Source organism: Lepidochelys kempii, chromosome 15, assembly GCF_965140265.1.
Source record: "Lepidochelys kempii isolate rLepKem1 chromosome 15, rLepKem1.hap2, whole genome shotgun sequence".
In the NCBI taxonomy this organism is placed as follows: domain Eukaryota; kingdom Metazoa; phylum Chordata; order Testudines; family Cheloniidae; genus Lepidochelys; species Lepidochelys kempii.
Genome location: NC_133270.1, coordinates 26,333,499 through 26,358,090, shown reverse-complemented (window position 1 = coordinate 26,358,090; position 24,592 = coordinate 26,333,499). Strand labels below are relative to the sequence as shown.

General features: G+C 40.2%; 1 protein-coding gene across 5 annotated transcripts in view; it reads left to right on the top strand.

Moving 5' to 3' along the window:
• Positions 1 to 24,592, top strand: part of MORN3 (MORN repeat containing 3) — a 67,657-nt gene that overhangs the window by 33,989 nt on the left and 9,076 nt on the right. For 2 of the 5 annotated variants that reach the window (XM_073313492.1, XM_073313496.1), the window contains exons 2-3: positions 19,013 to 19,168; positions 22,372 to 22,529. In XM_073313492.1, the coding sequence (XP_073169593.1) occupies positions 19,013 to 19,168; positions 22,372 to 22,529 (314 nt within the window). Of the gene's footprint in view, positions 1 to 10,626; positions 10,714 to 14,128; positions 14,365 to 19,012; positions 19,169 to 22,371; positions 22,530 to 24,592 lie in introns of those variants that run through there. The other 3 variants (XM_073313493.1, XM_073313495.1, XM_073313494.1) reach the window with 3 other exon arrangements.

Sequence of the window (24,592 nt, the reverse complement as noted above, 5' to 3'; positions counted from 1 at the left end):
TGTGCAAGGTTGTAGCACCTGTCACCCTGTCACATAATCCTTACATTGCCTACGGAATTATCGCATCATTCTAGGCATACTATCCTGATTGGAAGGAAAGATAGGAAGAATAGGAAGAGGCCAATATGGCTTCATCAGGAGCTCTTTAATGACCTTAAATCAAAAAGGAATCCTACAAAAAGTGGAAACGTGGACAAATTGTAAGAAGTACAAAAGAACAGATTTAAAATTTTGATTAAAGTTAATGTTTAAAATCAAATTTACACAAGTTTAGAAGGAAGGTACTGTACATCTGGGGTCAGGCGTGGGTTATGAGGGGTTACAAGTGTCAGTTACACGATTCATAAGATATATACATAGTACATAACCATCATAGATCCAGACTGGGGCACAGGAGTTTTTAAAAACTCAGTGGATAAGTGATCTCGGGTACGCCACCCATAGAATATATTTAGAGTCCAAGTCAGTATTGGTGTAGTAAATAAGTACATGGGTGGGGTGCATCTCTTGGTTCATCAGGGAAGGAAGTGGGTTATTTCGCTGACCGACGTTTCTCATTTACTCAACCTGGTACTGATGGCGTCCCGTGATGTGCTTGGTGCATATGTCTCTGGACCACCTGATGGTGTTGGACACCATGAGCTGTCTCATGAGCCGGGTCTAGCGTCAACCGACTCTGCACGCTTTCAGCACTGTCTCATTGTGGGGGTCCCACGCGCCCAGAGCTCCCACGACCAGGGCGTGGAACTGGTAGTACATGCATGTATGGACAAAATCAGAAAGGCTAAGGCACAAAATGAGTTATGCATAGCAGAGGCCATAAAAGGCAATATGAAGAGGCTCTATAAATACATTAGGAGAAAGAGAAAGCTGAAGGAACATACAGATCCTCCACTTAGTGGTGAAGGAGAGCTAATGACTGATGACATCAAGAAGGCTGAGGTGTTTAATGACTATTTTGCTTCAGTCTTTACCAAAAGGATTAATGGTGACCAGATACTCAACACAATTAATATTAACAACAAAGGGGCAGGAATTCAAGCCAAAATAGTGAAAGAACAGATTAAAGAATATTTAAATACGTTAGATGTATGCAAGTTAGCAGGTCCTGATGAAATTCATCCTTGGGTACTTAAGGAACTAACTGAACCAATCTCAGAACCATTACCAATTATCTTTGAGAACTCCTGGAGAATGGATAAGGTCCCAGAGGACTGGAGAAGGGAAAGCATAGCACCTATCTCTAAAAAGAGGAACAAAGAGGACCCAAAGAATTATAGATCAGTCACCCTAACTTCAATAGCTGGAAAGATACTGGAACAAATTATTAAACAATCAATTTGTAAGCACCTGGAGGATAATAGGGTTATAACAAATAGCCAGCATGGATTTGACAAGAAATCTTGCCAAATCAACCTAATTTCCTTTTTTGACAGGGTTATTGGCTGAGTGAATAGGCAAGAAGCAGTAGACATATCTTGAGTTTAGTAAGGTTTTTGACGCAGTCCCACCTAGCAGTTTCATAAGCAAACTAGGGAAATGTGATCTAGATTAAATTATTATAAGGTGGAGGCACAACTGATTGAAAAACTGTGCTCAAAGAGTTATCAGTGGTTTACTGTCAAACTGGGAGGGGTTCCTACAGAAGTCAGTCCTGGGTTTAGTACTATTCAATATTTTAACTAATGACTTGGATAATGGAGTAGAGAGTATGCTTATAAAATTTGTAGATGACATTAAGCTGTTAGAAAAGGAGTACTTGTGGCACCTTAGAGGCTAACAAATTTATTTGAGCATAAGCTTTTGTGAGCTACAGCTCACTTCATCCCACTGAATGCATCCAATGAAGTGAGCTGTAGCTCACGAAAGCTTATGCTCAGATAAGTTGGTTAGTCTCTAAGGTGCCACAAGTACTCCTTTTCTTTTTTGTGAATACAGACTAACACGGTTGCTGCTCTGAAACCTGTCACTAAGCTGTCAGGGGATGCAAGCACTTTGGAGGACAGGATTAAAATTCAAAATGACCTTGACAAACTGGAGAATTGGTCTGAATACAAGAAGATTAAATTAAATAAAGACAAGTGCAAAGTACTTCACTTAGGAAGGAAAAAACCAAATGTATACCTACAAAATGATAAATAACTGGCTAGGGGGTAGTACTGCTGAAAAGGATGTGGGGTGATAGTGGATCACAGACAGCTGCAGCGGCACAGGAGCTAGCAAACAGAGCTGTAAACAGGGGAGTTTGAGTGGGAGTTCTGTTGGAGGAGAAGGCTATGACAGATTCAGAGGTGGCAGTGGGAGTGACCCATGTAGCAGATGACACAATGAAGATGACTGGATGTGGAAGCTGTGGTATGTACATGATCCTGGAGGGGGCACCTGGTAAGAGTTTTCTCTGCATGAAATGCCGTCTGATAGAGCTGATGGAGGAAAAGATCAGAGGTTTGGAGATGCAGGTGGAAAGTCTGGTAGAGTTTAGGAAGGGGTTTGAGCAGATTATGGAGCAAAGACATGAGGTATCTGAAGGGAAAAGCTCAGACTTGCAGATGGAAGCAGGACTAGGGAATTCTGAGGGGAGACTGGGTGAGGAAAGTGGTCAGTGGAAGCATGTGACTAAAAGAACTAGGCAGAGGAAAAGACGGGCTAGTGAAGGAGAAATAGAGCTTCAGAATAGGTTTGCAGAGTTGGAAAATGAAGAAGGGGCTCAGCAGGTAGTCACTGAAGGTGATAGGGCAAGGAAGAAGAGAAGAGCGGTTAGTCCTATAGGAAAAGGGGAAGAGTTAATGGAGATTACACCAAATATGAGCCCCAGGAGGATACAGGATGGGTTAAAAAGGATTACAAGGGAGAATGGGAATGGAAAGAACTTGCAGCCAGAGGGAACAGGGGATAGACTGGAGAATAGCACCGTCACTAGGAAAAGGCAGGTCTATGTGATTGGGGACTCCTTACTGAGAAGAATAGATAGGCCTGTAACCAGAGCTGATCCAGAAAATAGGAGGGTGTGCTGTCTTCCAGGTGCTAAGATACGGGATGTAGACCTGAGGTTGAAAAGGATTCTAAAGGGAGCGGGAAAGAATCCCCTAATTATCCTTCATGTGGGAACAAATGATACGGCTAGATTCTCGCTGGAAAGTATTAAGGGAGACTATGCTAGGCTGGGGAGGACGCTTAAGGAAATTGAGGCTCAGGTGATCTTTAGTGGGATTCTGCCTATTCCTAGAGAAGGGCAACAAAGGTGTGACAAGATTATGACTATCAATAGATGGCTTAGGCAGTGGTGCTATAAGGAGGGCTTTGGGATGTATGGCCATTGGGAGGCATTCATGGATAGAGGACAGTTCTCTCGGGATGGACTTCATCTGAGTAGGGAAGGAAATAGACTTCTAGGATGGAGGCTGGCACAACTGATTAAGAGAGCTTTAAACTAGGAATTTGGGGGAGATGGTTGGGAGATGTCCAGGTAATCTCCACGCCAGAATTTAGCATAGAGTGGAAAGAAAATGAAGTAAGAATGGATACAGCTGTAGGTAGGAGGAAGGGCAGTGTAGATACAAGTCTAATAGGTTATACTGGTAGTAAAATAACCGTGCCTAATAGGGTACAGAATGTGAGTGAGGTCAAACAGCAAAAATTAAGATGTTTGTACACTAATGCAAGGAGCCTAGGTAACAAAATGGAGGAACTAGAGTTACTGGTGCAGGAAGTGAAACCAGATATTATAGGTATAACAGAGACCTGGTGGAATAGTAGTCATGACTGGGCTACAGGTATTGAAGGGTATGTGCTGTTTAGGAAAGACCGAAATAAAGGTAAAGGTGGTGGAGTAGCATTGTATATCAATGATGAGATAGAATGTAAAGAAATAAGAAGCGATGAAATGGATATGACTGAGTCTGTCTGGGCAACAATTAAATTGGGGAAGAAAACTATTAGAGCCTCCCCTGGGATAGTGCTTGGGGTGTGCTATAGACCGCCGGGATCTAATTTGGATATGGATAGAGCCCTTTTTAATGTTTTTAATAAAGTAAATACTAATGGAAACTGTGTGATCATGGGAGACTTTAACTTCCCAGATATAGACTGGAGGACGAGTGCTAGTAATAATAATAGGGCTCAGATTTTCCTAGATGCGATAGCTGATGGATTCCTTCAGCAAGTAGTTGCTGAACCGACTAGAGGGGATGCCATTTTAGATTTGGTCTTGGTGAGTAATGAGGACCTCATAGAGGAAATGGTTGTAGGGGATAATCTTGGCTCAAGTGATCATGAGCTAATTCAGTTCAAACTGAATGGAAGGATTAACAAAAATAAATCTGCAACTAGGGTTTTTGATTTCAAAAGGGCTGACTTTCAAAAATTAAGGAAATTAGTTAGGGAAGTGGATTGGACTGAAGAATTTATGGGTTTAAAGGTAGAGGAGGCCTGGGATTATTTTAAATTAAAGCTGCAGAAGCTATCGGAAGCCTGCATCCCAAGAAAGGGGAAAAAATTCATAGGCAGGAGTTGTAGACCAAGCTGGATGAGCAAGCATCTTAGAGAGGTAATTAAGAAAAAGCAGAAAGCATATAGGGAGTGGAAGAAGGGAGGGATCAGTAAGGAAAGCTACCTTATTGAGGTCAGAATATGTAGGGATAAAGTGAGACAGGCTAAAAGTCAAGTAGAGTTGGACCTTGCAAAGGGAATTAAAACCAATAGTAAAAGGTTCTATAGTCATATAAATAGGAAGAAAACAAAGAAAGAAGAAGTGGGACCGCTAAAAACTGAGGATGGAGTGGAGGTCAAGGATAATCTAGGCATGGCCCAATATCTAAACAAATACTTTGCCTCAGTCTTTAATAAGACTAAAGAGGATCTTAGGGATAATGGTAGCATGATAAATGGGAATGAGGATATGGAGGTAGACATCACCATATCTGAGGTAGAAGCGAAACTCAAACAGCTTAATGGGACTAAATCGGGGGGCCCAGATAATCTTCATCCAAGAATATTAAAAGAATTGGCACAAGAAATTGCAAGCCCATTAGCAAGAATTTTTAATGAATCTGTAAACTCAGGGGTTGTACCGTATGATTGGAGAATTGCTAACATAGTTCCTATTTTTAAGAAAGGGAAAAAAAGTGATCCAAGTAATTATAGGCCTGTTAGTTTGACATCTGTAGTATGCAAGGTCTTGGAAAAAATTTTGAAGGAGAAGGTAGTTAAGGACATTGAAGTCAATGGTAAATGGGACAAAATACAACATGGTTTTACAAAAGGTAGATCGTGCCAAACCAACCTGATCTCCTTCTTTGAGAGAGTAACAGATTTTTTAGATAAAGGAAACGCAGTGGATCTAATTTACTTAGATTTTAGTAAGGCGTTTGATACTGTGCCACATGGGGAATTATTAGTTAAATTGGATAAGATGGGCATCAATAGGAAAATTGAAAGGTGGATAGGGAATTGGTTAAAGGGGAGACTACAACGGGTCCTACTGAAAGGTGAGCTGTCAAGTTGGAGGGAGGTTACCAGTGGAGTTCCTCAAGGATCAGTTTTGGGACCAATCTTATTTAATTTTTTTATTACTGACCTGGGCACAAAAAGTGGGAGTGTGCTAATAAAGTTTGCAGATGATACAAAGCTGGGAGGTATTGCTAATTTAGAGAAGGACAGGGATACCCTACAGGAGGATCTGGATGACCTTGTAAACTGGAGTAATAGGAATAGGATGAAATTTAATAGTGAGAAGTGTAAGGTCATGCATTTAGGGATTAATAACAAGAATTTTAGTTATAAGCTAGGGACGCATCAACTAGAAGTAACGGAGGAGGAAAAGGACCTTGGAGTATTGGTTGATCATAGGATGACTATGAGCTGCCAATGTGATATGGCTGTGAAAAAAGCTAATGTCGTCTTGGGATGCATCAGGAGAGGTATTTCCAGTAGGGATAAGGAGGTTTTAGTACCGTTATATAAGGCATTGGTGAGACCTCACCTGGAATACTGTGTGCAGTTCTGGTCTCCCATGTTTAAGAAGGATGAATTCAAACTGGAACAGGTACAGAGAAGGGCTACTAGGATGATCCGAGGAATGGAAAACTTGTCTTATGAAAGGAGACTCAGGGAGCTTGGCTTGTTTAGCCTAACTAAAAGAAGGTTGAGGGGAGATATGATTGCTCTCTATAAATATATCAGAGGGATAAATACCAGAGAGGGAGAGGAATTATTTAAACTCAGTACCAATGTGGACACAAGAACAAATGGATATAAACTGGCCACTAGGAAATTTAGATTAGAAATTAGACGAAGGTTTCTAACCATCAGAGGAGTGAAGTTTTGGAATAGCCTTCCGAGGGAAGTGGTGGGGGCAAAAGATCTATCTTGCTTTAAGATTAAACTCGATAAGTTTATGGAGGAGATGGTATGATGGGATAACATGGTTTTGGTAATTAAATATTTATGGTAAATAGGCCCAATGGCCTGTGATGGGTTTTTAGATGGGGTAAGATCCAAGTTACCCGGGAAAGAATTTTCTGTAGTATCTGGCTGATGAATCTTGCCCATATGCTCAGGGTTTAGCTGATCGCCATATTTGGGGTCGGGAAGGAATTTTCCTCCAGGGCAGATTGGAAGGCCCTGGAGGTTTTTCGCCTTCCTCTGTAGCATGGGGCACGGGTCACTTGCTGGAGGATTCTCTGCTCCTTGAGGCCTTCAAACTACAATTTGAGGACTTCAATAGCATAGATATAGGTGTGAGGTCTTTTTTAGGAGTGGTGGGTGAAATTCTGTGGCCTGCATTGTGCAGGAGGTCAGACTAGATGATCATAATGGTCCCTTCTGGCCTAAATATCTATGAATCTATGAATCACTAATTGAATATGAGTCAACAATATGAAGCAGTTACTAAAAAGGCTAATGGAATGGAAGGAGATACGATTTGCGGTGGTTCTTAGTTCTTCTCTGAGTTTGTTTCACAGTGTGGGATCACCCCCTAAGAAAGACTGTTTCTTGCACAGAGTAATCTTTATCCTTATAGTAGAAAGTTCCATGCAGCCATGGGGAACAGAATTTGTCAACCATAATCTTCAGCCTTTCACGGTGTAGCTCCTGGTGGATCTGTGTTGCTCCCCACACAAGTAGCATTTGTGCTTTTAATGGCAAATGGAGCAAAATTATTTAACCACCATTGTAAGCTCACCAGGGCAGCTTTTGTATGTCTGCCTCAATCAGTGACTGGTGTGGAATCAACAGCCCATACAGCATTACAGGCCAAGATGGTATCATCCATTTAAGTCATAAATCATTGTCAAGTGTGTCAAAGGGCATGGAGCAATCTTCCGCAGCCCTCATTTGGAATTCTTCACCATATTGTAACCACAACACTCCCCCATATGTGTCATGGGAAATGTTGACTAGATAACTGAATAGGATAACACTGTGGTATGGATATTTCTTACACATGACAGATGCAACAGTAGCAAAAAGTGCTGTTCCATTTATGTTTCATTTGTGCTGTTTTTCATTCTTAGATTCCGCCTCATCCTCTCCTATCTGAGATGACTTCCCTATACAAATCCCTAGCTCACTGCTGTTACTCCTTTTCAGACTTCAGGCCAAACAAACTATTTTACAACATTCAAAGAGCCACAAATAACACTCTACTCAGCTCACATGAAGGAAGTGCAAATTCTCTGCGGGATGGACACCAGTTACACAGAGTACTCCCTGATCATAACACTATTTCTTCTGCAGCTGCAGGGGAGGAGGTGTGAAGAACTGAGGAGGAAGCATGCCCCAACCTCTACCCTGAGTGATGAAACTGATTCAAACACTGCCGTTTAAAAATCACACAGTACAGCTCAGGGAACACATTAGGAATTTAAAATCAAACACATTTTGTGAACACAGTGATCTTTGAGTCAAAAGCCACAGCTTAGAGCACTGAGGACCACAAGTTAGGTAGCACTTATTGGTATGAATACCTGTTTGTTTGTTCAAACCTAATTCTCCCAACTCATTTTGTTAATAAAGCAGACAGAATCTTGCAGTGTAGCATCATTTAAACAATTGTAGTATCAGGTTTTATATGGATAGAATCCTTTCTACTCAACTCTTCATCTCCTTACTTTCAACTACGCTTTAATAAATTATTGAGGGGATTTTTAAGCATTGGAATAAAAACAAAAGCATTGGAATATTTGTGACCTGAAAGTTAAGTATCTATTGAATTGAAATGTTTCAAACTCTATAAAGAGCTTCTGACACTGGATCTGTACCAAAACACACACACACACACACACACATTGGTTCCCCTCTGAATTCATTAGCGTTCCCGCACAATTGAACATGGATGCCTAAATTTCTTTATCTTTAAGATTTTTCAGTCTGAGATCTAGGTCAGTGAGTCAATCCTGCATGTTACTTTTTAATCTATTTAATTGTTGTTTTAGCTATGCTATTCTCACATCTCTTTCTTACGGACATTCTGCAGGAAATAATGTTTTTAAATCAATGTCCTTTTACACAGAAGAGCAGTAGCTCTGAATAATCACCCCTTTCCTTATTAATAATCCAAAGAAAATCTAGTTTTATGGAAGCATGAGTTGAGTTTCAGTAGTTAAGGTCAAGATTTATTATTGTCACAATTCAGGGCAACTGCACATATATTCCCCCTCTATGGTCCAACAAGAGCACTCACTCTTAAGCTTCTGGACACAGGTCTCTTTCTCTCCTGACCAAGGTATTTCCAGGCTGCACAGTTTCCTGCCAATACTGTTGTATTCCCCCAGCAAAGCAAACCACCTAAACAGACCTATGTCTGCACTTTGCTTACTCTTTGAAAGCTATAAACAGTGTAACTGCTACAGTTTTAAGTGATCACACAGCTTTTTTTAGGCATGTACATTTATGGTTAAGGTGAAGGCATTACAGAGAAAATACTACAAACAATAAAAGAACCTATAGGGATGCTAATATGTTTAGCAGAGCTCACCCCAACACCAACAAAGGCTCTGGTCGGTGAACAGTCCTTCAAATCCCACCAACAGGTTTTTCTGTACTCACAAGTTCATATCAGCTGTTAGCTCAGAAACAAGCACACCCATGAATCTGTGAGTCACTCTTTATCTAAAAAAGAAAAGGAGTACTTGGGGCACCTTAGAGACTAACCAATTTATTTGAGCATGAACTTTCGTGAGCTACAGCTCACTTCATCGGATGCATACCGTGGAAACTGCAGCAGACTTTATATACACACAGAGAATATGAAACAATACCTCCTCCCACCCCACTGTCCTGCTGGTAATAGCTTATCTAAAGTGATCATCAAGTTGGGCCATTTCCAGCACAAATCCAGGTTTTCTCACCCTCCACCCCCATACACACACATATAAAGTCTGCTGCAGTTTCCACGGTATGCATCCGATGAAATGAGCTGTAGCTCACGAAAGCTCATGCTCAAATAAATTGGTTAGTCTCTAAGGTGCCACAAGTACTCCTTTTCTTTTTGCGAATACAGACTAACACGGCTGTTACTCTGAAACCACTCTTTATCTAGTTTGGGCCTTTTTGATCTGTCCTCATTTAACAGGAGATCAGCAGACAAAAAGTCCCCTCCTCTGTGCAAAACTTCAAAGGCTGAGTTCTTGCTTATTTGGAAGAGTTTATATTTGCATACACCTCCCTGTAGAGAGATCCACTTAACTTTAAAAAGCTCATGTTGTTTCAGATAGTCCTTTGAAACTTATAACACTTCCCAGGGTTTTACATTAGTCAGGTCTCCTCCTTAGAGACCTTACATAAAATTCACAGTGATACATAAATATTTGCATTTTAACACAATGAACTAAAATACTTAAAAAAAATTTTAAATATTTTTTAAAAAAAATTTTTTTTAATATTTAAAATTTAACTTGATTTACATAGGTTTGTCCAGAATATTGTAGAAAATTACCATCTCTGTCACAATTATATTATTATTTTTATTACAACTGCACCTAGGCACCCTGGCTGAAACTGATGTCCCATTGTGCTGGGCACTATTCAAACACAGTGAGCCAGTATGTTCTCCTTCCTGAGTTTCTCCCTTCCAAGCACTGGGCACCTTTCCCGTTCCCAATCTGCAGGGTCTCTGCTGTCCTCCCATCTGGGAACTCCTCCTGAGGGAGCTTATGCTGTGGGGCTGCCTTCCTGCCTGCCTTTGAACTCGCCAGGGAAAGTAGCGTAGAGCAGCCAGGGGGGAGGCACTCTCTGGGGGTTGTGAAAGGCTTTGGTTTGGGGACCCTTTGGAATGAAAGACATTATGAGTGTGAAATAGTGCTGATAGCGTCTACCCACTCAAGCCACTTCTTTTCCTTTATTCCTAAGGACAAGGAAAATATATAGTGTTGTCTTCACTGGTAACATTTCTGATTTATACAGTACAGGGATCAAGTAAAAATGGAAATATACAGATACCCCAACACAGGTTGTATGCTAAGTTTTTACTTAGACAGTTACAATAATGGCTGTAATCAGATGCATTTGACTCCCAACCTGCCGTGAACTGCATCCTAGGTACTCTTTAAACCTGGAATATGGGTTTGTCTGTTGGGAAGAGTCTGCCAGAGTTGCTATGGCTACCCTAGCAGGGGTGGGAAATGTTGTGTGCACAGGCTGTACACAGCTCATGCTGCTAGCGCTACATTTGACCAGAGCTCCCCAGATTGCCTCTGCAGCAAAAACAAAGAGGTTAGTCTACCCCTTATTTGCTGTTAAAAGAGGGGAGATAGAAATGATTTTATGTTAGGAACAGAGATTCGTTGGTATCGGCTATTCTCCTCTAATTACTCTAGCACTGCAGGAAAAGAAAGGGTTAACAATAAAAAGGTTTCTAGTAATTAGCATGGGGGCTTTCCCATGTCCGTCTGTGCTCATCCTCCTCCTGCTTTGCTGCTCTCAGAACGAGAACTGGACAACAGGCAGCAGAACTTGCCAGGAGAAAGGTTAAGGAATCTTTTGGCATCCGGTTGGGGAATGGCTGATTCCACCTACCCCCTGTGGAAAGCTGCTCGTGCTAGCCCAGGACCCACTCCAGACATCTCTGCTACAGCAGCTGAATACAAACTGAGCTGAGCTGTAGAGAGATCATTGGCCACCAGGGAGAAGTCAGCGCAAAAAGCAGCAGGATTTCTCCCAGCTGAGCGGCAGGGCACCTCTGAGTGCTGCCTTCTATTAATTACTAGCTGGCAGCCCAGAACCACTGCTCATTACAGCAGAGCTGCAGGGATCAGAAGGAAGGCACAGCTATTATCTCTCAGCCTCCTAAACACTAAGGCCAGAATTCTCAGAAGAACTTAGCACCCATTAAGGCATCTAAATAAGTGGCCAGATTTTCAGAAGAGTTCAGCACGTGGGGGACATGCTGGGTGCCCAGCTTTGAAAATCTGGCCCTAAAATATCACCTCCTTGCATATCCTAAACGTCCACTGTCTTCAGATGGAGATTTCAGGCTGCAAAAGAAAGTAAGACTGGGTCCCAAGAGGATGGTGGAGACCTCCAAAGTGTGTAACAAAGAGACAAAATTCATAACAGTGTTTTTTGCTAGAGTACATGAAATTGTTGAGTTAAACCACTGTCATTTATGTACATTCTGTGATTTCTTGAGTGCAATAAATATACAATACCTTTACACTTGATTTTAAAGAAATGAAATATTGAAATTAACTCAAAACTGGCATAATAAATATGTATTATTTTTAAATGGCTCCTGGCAAGGAATGATGCTCCAATTGAGGGTGTTCACAGAGACTACAGCATGTGCTTGAAGCACCTTCTTGCATCAACAATAAAATAAGCTCTATCGTTCATTTTCTTCAGTCTTCAAATTGCTGAAAGGGTTACAGCTTGCTGGGGAAAAGGGGGTAGAGCAGTTGGACAACTTTTCATCACAGACAGCAGATAGCTATCACTCTCTCTATGGTTATGAGTTGGCTCACTCTGAGGGGAGTGCAGCAGGTTGATTTTTGGGACAAAGCTGGAGTGTTCAAGAAAGAGCTGGCTTGCTCTTAGCATCCCAGACATTCTGGCTCCAGTCAGCTTCTGCAGCTCTGCAGGTCACACTGGCAGTTTTAGGGGGTGGGGAGATGGCATCTGGCAGACAAATGGTTGGAACTGGGTGAATTCTTCGGTAAAAAAGGCTTTTAAATTAAATGTACTTGTGTTCAAATTTGTAAAATAACCATAAAACAAAATAAATTTGACAAAAATGTGAACGCCTCTCACATTGGAAGACTTATTTAAAGAAGAAATCACTTTCAGAAGATAGCATTTAATCCTGGAGAGCAAATCATGACCAGCATTTCACCCTCTGACACTCTGCATAAACTCTACTATGAGAGATCAGGACAGACATGCTTTAATGATGATAACATAATCAGTGATCAGACACGATAGATTCAGAAATGCAATGAGAAAATTCAAAACTTTGAGACAACACAAGAGACCTTACTTCTTAGTCCTGAAAAATATGACTCCCAATGGGAGATATTTTTAAAGGGCTCCTCATTGAATGAATAAATAAATCTGAGTATACTGTAAACAGAAAACAAGTTGTCATTCCAACACAAAAAACACTACATTGTGTAACAGTTCAAGTTAGTCAAGTACAACAACTATCACCCCAAGTACTAAGCAAGTAGGAAATCCAAAGTTATCCCAGGCATCATACACGGCATCCAAACAATAAGCATTGTAACTTAACTATCCTGACTAATAATAAAACTTCATTAATTAAAACTTCATTTTAAAAAACAGATGAGAAACACACAGAAACCAGGTATTTCTGAACATTAGACCTACCTTGAGTCGTCTTAATTAAAACTCAATTAAAATAAATCTTTAAGATATGGTATGCTATCTTTACATTTAAATCTCAACACAAATTTTGTTGAAGGGTCTTCTCAGACTTGAAAGTAGTTCACAGAGTTAACCACATCCACCAATAAAATTTATTCTTATCTGCATTCTATTTTGCACATGACAGTGAACAGAAAGATATACCTTATCTCTGTGTTAAAGGGTAGCTAAACAAAGATGTCAAGTACAGTGCACTTTAATTGATACCCCTTATATAGTCTGGCATAGTTTCCAAACTGTTCTCTAGAATGCTCAGTTGTCAGGCTACAAAAGTTGTTTACAATTAAGTAGCTCAAGTCCTCCTCCTGATTTAAACCTTTGAAAGCAGGTTCAAAGAAAATCTAGGACCCGTATGGAGCCATATGAATTAAATAGCATGTCATTAGAGACTCGAAAAAACGTGATATAAGAACATAAGGTAACATCTGGAGTGAGTATACAAACCTGTGTAAGGTTTCAGAGGAGCAGCCGTGGTAGTCTGTATTCGCAAAAAGAAAAGGAGTACTTGTGGCACCTGAGAGACTAACCAATTTATTTGAGCATAAGCTTTTTGCAAACCTGTGTAAGACATTCGTTCTGATAACAAACCCATAAAGCAAATAATTTTAGTGGGAGCAGCAGCGTCTAATTGTCACAGGTGAGAACTGCAGCAAAACAACATTTTTGTTCAGTTCCAGATATTTGTGAGAGGGTGAAACCGATGTATGTTATGGCTATTAGTTTTATATTTCCTAACTTTTTTATTTAAACTTGCATCCTGAACACTGCATTTTTATAACACAAAAGCCTATGGAAATGCAACATTTAGATGGCAAATTTGGAGTTAAAACAGGAAATGCAAAAGATAATTTTCTCATGTACAGCTGTTAGGTCACCTGCATTGCACATGCTGTATTTTAAGAGGTGCATTTAACAGACTAATTAGTAATATGTAAATTGTCGGTGAATTCAAGTTCACATGAGAATCTTAGCTTTAACATTTCTGGTTTTTATTTAAAATTGTAACCTCAGAATTGTATAAAAATAAACAGTTGTATTTAATATACTTGCGCTGTTTGTTCTGAGGAAAAGGAAAATAATAGCTGAAATCCTAGAGTTTGGTATTCTTGGAGTTTAGTGAGGGAGAGATTCTTACTGTGTTTCCCGTGTGTGCATGATTTTCCTTCTCTCCAATGAGTGGATATGTTTTGCCTCACAGAGCACTGTGGATGTGTTTAGCAGTTCTTTTTTTTTTTCTCTCTCTCTCTTTAACAGACCTTTAATATCAGTACAGTTGAAAGTGACATCTCAGTGCACAAGAGTACAGAGAGACTACAGTTCTGGAGGTTCTCTCCTCCCATTTGGGACAGAGGAAGGAAACATGAGGAAGAACCTGCAATCACAAACAATGATCAACTCCAGTTAAGAGTCTAATCTAGCTGTGCCTGAAGGAACAGTAATATGCACTTGGTTAATCTCTCTGTGCCTTGGTTCCCCATTTGCAAAGTAGGGACAATAATACTTCTTATCTCACAGCGGCATTGTGGGGATAAATTCTTTGGTGTTTGTGAGGTGCTTAGGTATTACAGTGAGCAGTCAAATAGACAGCTGTAATTTAACCTGCTGTACTGTTCTTTCAGTGAAGTGAGCCCAGACGCAGGTAACACAGAAGGAGTCAGTGTTAGGACTGGTCTACATTAAAAAGTTAGATCGACCCAGCTACATTGCTCACGGGTGGAATCCGCTAACATCCCTGAGCAACATAGTTAAGTTGACCTAACCCCCAGCGTAGACAAGACTAGGTCCGGAAGAATTCTTCCATTGACCTAGCTACTGCCTCTTGGGAAGGTGGATTACCTACACTGATGGTAGTACCCCTCCCGTTGGCGTAGGGAGCGTCTACACTGAAGCGCTGCAGGGGTGCTACCTTAGACACTTTCCCCCCTTTTTCTCCAAACGTTTTGGCATATAAATCAACAGACCTTCGGTCAACCATTCCCCACCTTCTTCTCCCCTGCACTAAACCTCAGCACAGCTCACAGGCAAAGGCTCCTTTGCATGCCTCACACACGTAGAGTCTGCTGCAGCACAGCACTGTTACACTGGCTTCCACACGTTACTGTGATGATGCCTTTGCTATGATTCCTTTTAGCTCCTATATTCCGTGCAGAAACAGGGGAACGTTCTGGGCTAGATTCATCTTGTGATAACTTTAAATATTCACAGTAAAGAAAAACTGAGTAAGGCTTTAAACACACATCTCAGGGTTTTGATGAAATCACAACCCAATATAGCTTCTTTTACATGGTTACCATGATGTCATCAGAACCCAATTATGTCTATGCATAACAACATAGCTCATAGTTACCTGTGTAGTAAGTGTGGTTAAAGAGACACTGTTAAGGCTGATTGTGGACTGGGTACTGAAATATACAGGAATCCTGCTCTCTGAAGTGTCTAAGAGAGCGATATCTTTGTATATTTCACTACTCTGCCTATTCACACTGACAGAATAGAAGGGCTGAGGTAGGGATGATTTGATATTATTATTTATTTGTATTATGGTAGCACCTACAGGCCTTGACCAGGTTGGGGCTCCATTGTGCTAGGCACTGTACACATGTATAGTAAATTATAGTTACTGTCCCAAAGAGCCTACAGTTTGAAAACAAGATGTTAACAGGTGGGTGGGACAAGCAAGAAGGGTGGAGAAGGCAAGGTAACAATAATACCATGTATGAGTATAGACTTGGGTGTACAGTTCACAGAGGTATTAAGCCAATTAGCAGCATCAATCACAATAATCACAATTTTCCCACTTGCTTAGTCACTGTCAAATATCAGGTTTTGTGCAGGCTTCACAGAAGTGGTGGTTTTAAGTAGGGATTTGAAGGATGATAATGTAATAACTGAATATTTTAATAAGGAGATTTTCTCATATGTAAGGGGCGGCATGGGAGGAAATACATAGATACTTGTTCGTGAAGTGAACAAATGGACATTTGAGACTGACATTGTTGGAGCAAAGGTGGGGTCAATGTCATGTTAGGATAATATGATGGATCATGAAGGAGAAGAGTTTTGTGAAGAGTTTTGGCAGTTAAGACAAGAAGATTTTGCTTGATGAGGTGTAGTGGGGGGACTTACATTATGCAGTGTGTAGATAATAGATTTGATTATGCAATGTAGAAAATCTGCTTTTATCCTTCTATTTCCTTGCTCCAAAGTGTTTTTTATAATCTTTTTGTGTTTAGTCCAATCCAGCATCTCTGTCTCCTTTTCATAGACTTTCTAACAACATTCATTGTTACTGGTTATCGTAACATTTTATGAACTTTCACCTACTTTCCAGCAATTGAGCTCACAATCAGGGTAGGCTTGTCCTAGACTCCAATTATTACAACACTGGCAACAGAAGCATTTGTTTTACCTTAAAATAAATCCGACTGTGCAGAGACCTCCAAAGGGAAGGAAAAATAATTAAATACATCACCACAAATAGCAAAGTCTGCTGTCTTTTTGTGAGGAACAATCGACATCAAACACACAGATGCTTTTAAAAATTAAATCCCAAAAAATGGCTTTTGAATCAGACAAGTCCATTGTTTAGTGAAAGAGAAATATAAACAGCTAACTCAACTTTAATTTTTAAAAGGTATAACTTCTGGCTTTCCCCTCTTCACTCAGAAATAACCTAAACCCCTATCTCTTTCCTTCCACCATGGGATCCTCACTTTTACTCTTAATTGGCTATCTTTGGCAGTGGTGATGGAAGTAAGGATACTGCTACATCCCCTGTCTTCAAGTAGTAGTAACAAACACCAAATACATGGTTTCCAATATCAGCACCCCCACTATAAAAATAGTTCCAGCAGCCTTGATCTTTGGTATCTTCCACTGTCAATCCCACATCTCTCCCTTCACCTGTTGCCTCATGGCTTATAGATGCCTGCAGGGACAGATGGCCAGACCTCCTGTTTTACTGAGAGCAGTGATTGGAAATTGCCAGAGGGAAGAATTTAAAAAAAAAAAACGCACACAAATTATTTAATCCAAGCTGATTGGAGCAGAAGAGGGAACTCAGGGTGCAAAAACCGTGAACATTTCATCCAAAGCAGGATTGTTTTAGTTTTGCAGCCTCTCATGTTATATACTTTTATTTGATCACCTTTAGGTATTGCTCAGCATTTCTGGTTTTGAATAAGCAGGACTGTATTAAACAATGAACAGTGGGGCAGGATAGCAGTCGGCTGAGCTGGGGCTCAAACCGACTGACTGGTTGACCTGTCCATCATTCCATACTGACAATTTGTGAACCGACTGTCTATGAAACAATGCAGTATCCCTTTTTCCAATCTGATTCTTTAATTCTAAGAATCCTCTAAACAAACAGTTTCTGTCCAGCTTTCCTGATCATCAAACTGAACTGTTTATAGATCATCAGAGTTATTGTTTTCCACATAAACTTGTGTGCACTTTCACTTTTGGGTAAATTCTCCTTAACTTTCTCTTAATACAAGCTGAGAGTCTCACAAAGTCATGTGACTCCAGTAGATGTGGCTTGAAAAAAAAATGTTGAGAAGCTCATGATATACTCATGACAGCTGGCAAAACTGCCTTTGATTCCTATAACAAATGTCTTCTCACTTATTTTTGTCTTTTAGATTATTGAAAATTATTGACTTGTTTTCTATGTCCCAAAATAGGACTTTTTCTATATCTTCTGTATTTATACATAAAAAATAATTACACCAACTATTGACTTATTACATATTTTGATTTATAAGTATCTATCTCAGTGCCGTCCATCCTTTTTAGCATGAAGCACAAACAAACAATTTTTTAAAAAGTCAAGGGACCACAATCGATACCCTACTCAGCTCAGGCAAAGGGATTGGAAACCGCCTGCAAATCCCTTTCTGGACTGATGACAGCTGCTCAAAGTAGTCCACACCTCATTAGAACTTTTGCTGGGGCTGCAGGGGAGGAGATGGAGGCAAGGAGGGAGGGAGTATCCTTTCTTCCTCCCAGAAGTGATGGGGCCGATTCAAACACGTCAATTTAATAATCACAGATTTCTGTGTCCTGCACAAGAGGCACATCACAGAAGGAAACCTCCTTTGTGCCCTCTTACCCCAATTCTGGGTTGCTAGGATCAGGGGACAGTATGGCCCTTGTGTAAGTAGGAGCAGTCGTAGGGGTTGCTCTAACTTATGTCAACCCTGCTTTCATAGTGCTAAGTGTTGCATCATTCCCCCGCCCATCCCTACACTGTGAGCTGCACGAGAGAGCTGTGCAGGGACACAGGTTGCTCCTGCCAAAAGAACTCTCACCAAGGCTTCTGTAGCTCATTTATGTCCCCTGCATGGTATTAGAGCATCTTAAAGTGACTGGAATGGGAGCTATGACCTTGTCCAAAAACTTCTAGCAAAAATTTTACTTGAGTTTGTACCACTTTCAACAAGTAGTGTTCCTATGCCATTGTATTTATTTTTAACAACACAGACACAGTAAACTAATTGTATCAGATCCTCAAGTAGAGTAAAATGTCAGAGCTCCATTGACTTCAACTGAGCTGTGATGATTTACACAATTTGAGGATCTAGCTCATTGTGTATTCAGATATATTTTAATATTTTGCATGCTGTATTTAAAGAATTGCTTCCTCCCCCCCCCCCCCCCCCCGCATAAAGCAATGATTGCAGTGGTTCCTTAGAAAATTTGGTTGATAGGATTTCTACCTCATTTCTTCAGGTTTTTTGAAATGTAGAAGAAGCCCTTGTTTGGATTAAGTGTGCTGAATGAGATTGACATTTGCAATACGTGCCGAAGACTTCCTGCATGCAGAAAGAGAATATTGCACACCGAAAATGTGTCCCATTTCAACCTATATTATTAATGGTCCCTAGTACTTTACACTATAATCCTTTATTTTCAGTTGCAACTATTTTATGCTAAGATGTTTTTTAAGTTTCTTATTTCTGTTTGTTTTGCCTTTAGTTTAGTTTACCTTTTTAAAAGCCAGATGTTAGAGTCTTGCTACTGAAATATTTGCATCATAAAATGCAGCTTATAGATGGAATGTTCTTCCTGTACCCACCTTGGTAACGTCTCTCTAGTTGCATTTCTGACACCTTTGTGTTTTCATTTCCAGCTAAGAACAATATGCCCATTGTAAAATATCCTAGGACTGTAGAACCTCTCTGGATTGAATGGGACAGGAAGGCACAGAAATGTGGATTAAGACATACGATCTATGCTGTCAATAGGGATCACTATACTGGGGAATGGTTGGACAATTTGAAGCACGGTAAGAATATTGCTTACTAGAAAGTGCATTATGCATTTATATGTTCTTTATAAGTTCTAAGGGGCAGAGATCTGTGATTAGTTTTCTCTGTTTCTAGAGCACAATCTCCGTATATACGGTGCTACATATTTATCTATCTATTATTATCTATATAATAAACTTAATGCAGAGTTCTAAATGTTGCTCAAGCACATTTTCATTTGTTAAATAAAAATACTAACGTTCTGGTTTTAATAACTGCAAGTCAGATGAATGATGCTGTGCACATTCATAGCAAAACATTACTGTGAAAATACAGACTATTGCTTTAGTCAGTTATATGCACCTGAAACTACCTTGTCTGTATAATAAGGGTACATGATGAAGTGTGAGATAACGTTTTTATTGGCATAAATTTCAGTACATTGTGTATTCTGAATATACCACCTAGATCACAGAGGAAGTCGTTAAAAATATCTGAGAACATTTTCAGAGACGTTATTGATACTGGGTGTAATTTTTAAAAAGTTCCTAAGTCATTTAGGAACCAGAGGCCCATTCACAGTCAATTAGGTGCACCCAAGTCATTTAGGTGCTTCTGAAATTTCCACCCTCTGTGTGTGTGTGTGTGTCCACTACTTCATGTTCTCTTTCCCTGTTTATTGCAGAAAACAAAGTGAAAATATCCACTAGAAACTATGGAATTTTTATTGATATTATTTTAAAAAGTGTGTATATGTAGCTAGAAGCTGCTGTTGAGAAAAAAATATTCAAAATCATCTCTAATGCGGATGATCTAGTTTTCTTAGATGCCTTTTAGGTGTGGTGAATGGTTGGGGAGTAGTCATTAGTTTAAGGTGAAGTTAAGATCAAAAGGATAAATCACTAATTTAAGAATAGAAATTTTTATTAGACGAATACAGCTCGCAAAAAATAGATTAAAAACCCCAAACATTCAAAGTTAAGATTAAATTTACAGGAAACCCAAGCATTAAAAGTATTTGATTTCACTGGTAAGGTGCCCTAACTTACCAATGGATTTTGAGGCCAATGCTACTTTGTTTGGTGATTTTGGTGGTGCAGTGACAAAATAGAGTTTATAATGAAAGGTCATGTGCAGTCTTAAATTTACAGTGACCCTTTGCTCAAAAAATACAAAAAAATCCAGAGATTTGGACATAGGAATAAATGAGGTCCTAACAACCTAATTAATTGATTTAATACCAGCTCAAGCTCATGCCCCTGAGAAGGGACAGAGCAAACTCCTTTGTCTTTGTTGGACCCATGCTGGCAGGGAGATCAGGAAAGATCCACAGACAGTGAAGAAACACAGGCTGTCAACCTGACTTCCAGTGGTTCCCCCAGGTGAGGGAGAATTGTTCACGAGTCACAAGCTCATCCTCAGCATTCTCACCCCTTCCAGACTGCGGCGCTCAGGACCTGAACTTGTATCCCTTAAGGCATGTGATACTTCCATACCGCTGCACTGGCCAGGGCTGGGGTTTGAGGCTTATGCAGATGGAGGAATAAATTATAAATGTGTATTAGTAGTGGGTCGCACGCTTCATAGCTTGTGTATGGCAAGCCCATTGCACATGCAAGAGGCTCTTTGCATTTCTCCATTCCCTCTACAAGCTCCCTGTGTGCCACCTTCCCATTCCCCTCGTTGTCAAGGGACTCCCTGCAACTCCCTTCACCTCCCTCCTGCCAGGAGTTCTGTGTGCCTCATCCACCATTCATCTCATGCCTAAGTCTCCCATTCTCCACCCCCATACCAGCAGTTCTTTATTTCAATTATTTCCTCCTTTGAGGGGGTCCCGTGTTCTCCTCTCCATGGCAGGTGCTTTGATTGTTATTCACCTATTTAAAATGTCTCAGTCATGCAGAAACAACAACATGTAATTTAGAGAAACAATCACACTCAAAGCAAATCTTTGGGAAGAAAAGATGGATTGAAAAGTGTGCATCCAAACTATTGGGTGACTGGTTAAGGGTAGAGTTGCAGAAATTAGGATTAGTTTGTGAACAGTTTGCAAATAGAAAACAATGGTTAAATGCATCCTATAATTTATATTCACCCAGCTCTCCTGTTCTCCCATGCTTCTTATGGAGGCATCCCCTTCATGGGGCAGGTTCTACATTTTGCAGTCATGGGACAAGGAAAGTTTTTAATGTTTACTGATGTTGCTTGTACATCACAGCAAACCAAGTCAATATGAATATACAAGATAAACCCAAGGGTGGGAAGAACCCCAAAGTTTCAGAGCATAGAGAAGCATTCAAAAATGGCACTTATCCAAACCTATGGAGACTCCCACCAGGCCCCACAATCCTCCCACTCCCCTGCCCTGAGCAGGCCTTTACCTCTCACCATCTACTTGGGCAAGCCTAGAGGTCTGCAAATCCTCTCTGGTGTTATTGACATTTGGACTCTATGGGGGATGCCCCCTTTCTGAGCCCCCCTTTTCCAGGCACTCCCTGTCTCTTCTCTCCCAGTGTGGCATCCCCACACTCTTCATTGACCAATCTTTGGTTTCCTCCATGGTTCCCCATCACCTACGCTCTCCCATGCTGCTAGCTGCTTCCTCGTTTATTAATTCCAGCAGGGAGAGCAGTGAAGAATAAAACAAGAAGAGAAGGGCAGACCCTGGCCTCCCAGCCTCACTGTAATGGTCAGAGGTAAGAACTACAGGAAAATTAAAAATTATTGTTCAGTCTGGGGACAGATGGAGCAAAATCTGGGAGTATCGACCCAAAACAGGACTGTTGACAAGTATGAAAATGTAGATGTTAATGACATACAAAGGATCGGTGCAAAGAAGTAGTATTATTCCCAGCTTACAGATGGTAAACTGAGACCCAGGGAGATTAAGTGACTCACCCAAAGTCACACAGGAAGTTTCTGATAGAGATCAATAGTGCATCTGACTATCTTAATCACCAGCATGAATCTAGCCTCCTTTAGAAAAAGCTGCAAGCACACATATTTACCTGTGCCTTCTCATATTCTAGATTGATGAAACTATAAAAGCTTGTGTTCCTAATTGACCACTTAAATTAAAAGCTGTGCGTAGAGAGAAACATGGTGTTCTGTCTCTCCTGTTTATATAGTTAATGACTCCTATTAAGCCTTGTAAAGATGCCCACATACTTTATAAATGCTTATAATGACGACCATATAGTAGTTTATGTCTTACTGTAGCTCCTGTACTTTGTTACAACAGGTAAAGGTACACAGACCTGGAAAAGTACAGGTGCAATATATAATGGTGACTGGAAGTTTGGAAAACGGGATGGATATGGAACATACAGCATTCCTGACCCTGTAACTAAAGAATACAAGAAAGTGTATTCAGGCTGGTGGAAAAATGACAAAAAATGTGTAAGCAATCTTTGTTTCAAGTCTGTTACTTGAAATTACCTCTCAAGATTTTAGCAAGTGGCAAGAGACAATCTCATGTTTTGAAATTAGTACAAAATCATGGATAGATTTGGAAACAAAATAAAACAAACAACAAAGCTTAAACTGTTGATTTTAAAATTACATCTGTAATCTGAGGCTAAACTGAAGGTATGAAGAGACTTTCAGGAAGGGAATGCATGTGAGACTTATGAAAGCATAGTGAGGCTGTTATTATTTAGGGCTTTCTTGGCCTGCCAAGGTGGATGGCTGAAAGTATGACCTCCCTCTTCCCTTAGCTCCCAATGTTCTTGTAATTCTGTGTATGCTTTTGGTTTCCAAAACAAAATGCTTCAGTGCTTTATTTATTTTTTATATTCGATACCATAGAAGATTTAGTCTCAAAGCTAGTGTGGACATATAATATTCTGTGATTGTTGGGAGAAGGAATGAGATTAAGCTCTCCTCTGGGTTTGAATTTTGTTTACATTTTAAATTTAATTTTGTGCTGTTGAAAAATTGACAGCCCTGGAGACTAAAATCCTTTATCCATAGAAAAGGCTCACCATGGGCAATAGCTGTTACCCGCTTGCCTACAGTGGCCTTTCAATATGTCTCTGCCCTATAGACAAGTCGGTTTTCAAGGTCATTGAATCCTTGGTCTCTATTAAAATTGCCAGCAAAGAGGAGTAGTTGTAGTGTTGAGTCTTTTAAATGTGGGCACCTGTCCATTGACAGCTGGAGTGAAATAATATATAACCAAATAGCTGTCATATCATGACTACAAACCTGGGTCACATTCAAAACTAGAAGCAGAGAGACAAAAAGGTCTGTATCCCTCAACACATCCATCTAGTTTCTGCTATATTTGAATTCGGCAGAGGAAACTTGTTAAAAAAGTATGTATTGAAAGTGTTGCAAGAAGCTTAAACCAAGAGACTACTCAAAAAGGTTAGCGTTTCAAAGCGGGTCACTCTTCGTAACAGGAAAACCTGTTTGTGTATGGCAAGCCCATTTGTAATAATGATTGCAGCCTTCTTACATGCAGAATCTTTTTGAGAAATATTTCCTGGTCTGCTAGTGAAAACCTACTGTTATTCTTTGTATCTGATCTTAAAATAAATTAACTGTCTTATATACCTAAATGGCAGGCACTTCCATGGCTCTAGACTCTTGAGGGAGTCCTCATTTCTCATTCTTTGAAAATATATTTTGAGTGGTTGACCTTCAGTGAGTGATGTGTAATGGCATCCTGATGCTGCTATTCCTTTACTTATATAAAAGCTTCCCATCCTTGAGGGGGCCATTTAGGGATCTGGGGCAAAAATTGGGGATTAGTCCTGCTTTGAGCAGGGGGTTGGACTAGATGATGTCCTGAGGTCTCTTCTAACCCTGATATTCTATGATTCTATGATTTGCATTCTTGAAGCTCAATAAAATTAATATTCAGAAAAATCAGTTCTTCCCAGAACTGATTTTATTTTTCTACTGTGATAAGATACTTTATTCCTCTGGGAAAACTCATCAATATCATGTAAACATTTCTGACTGATAGGAATCCCCAGAGTAGGGCATGCCTTTTGAGGTTGCTTTTTGGCTCTTCATAACAGGTGAATACATTGTGTTTCCTGCGTAAAATAAAATATGTGACCTTAATCAAGGAGTCCATTAACCAAAACCCACCACTAGCACCAATTGATTGTCAATTGCAGAAGCAACACTAAGGACTGAATAGGTTATGGAGACTGCATCACCACAAAAAGTAGACCCTTCATGACAAAATTGAAACAGATGGCAGGGGGCAGCATGGATGAAGCTTGGACTGATGTACCTGTTGTATGGATAAACAGAATACTTCCCTCTCCATGGCTGTCAATCCAACAACTTTTGACAGTGCTAAATTCATTATTAAATCCTTAAAAAAGAAAGGAAGGAAGCACAAAAGCTTTTGAGGGGAATTTCATGTGTTTATGATTTTTCTGGGGGGGAAGAATCAGGGAACAGTGCAGATTCTCTTCTCTGAGCTAAAGTGGAACTGAGTTTTC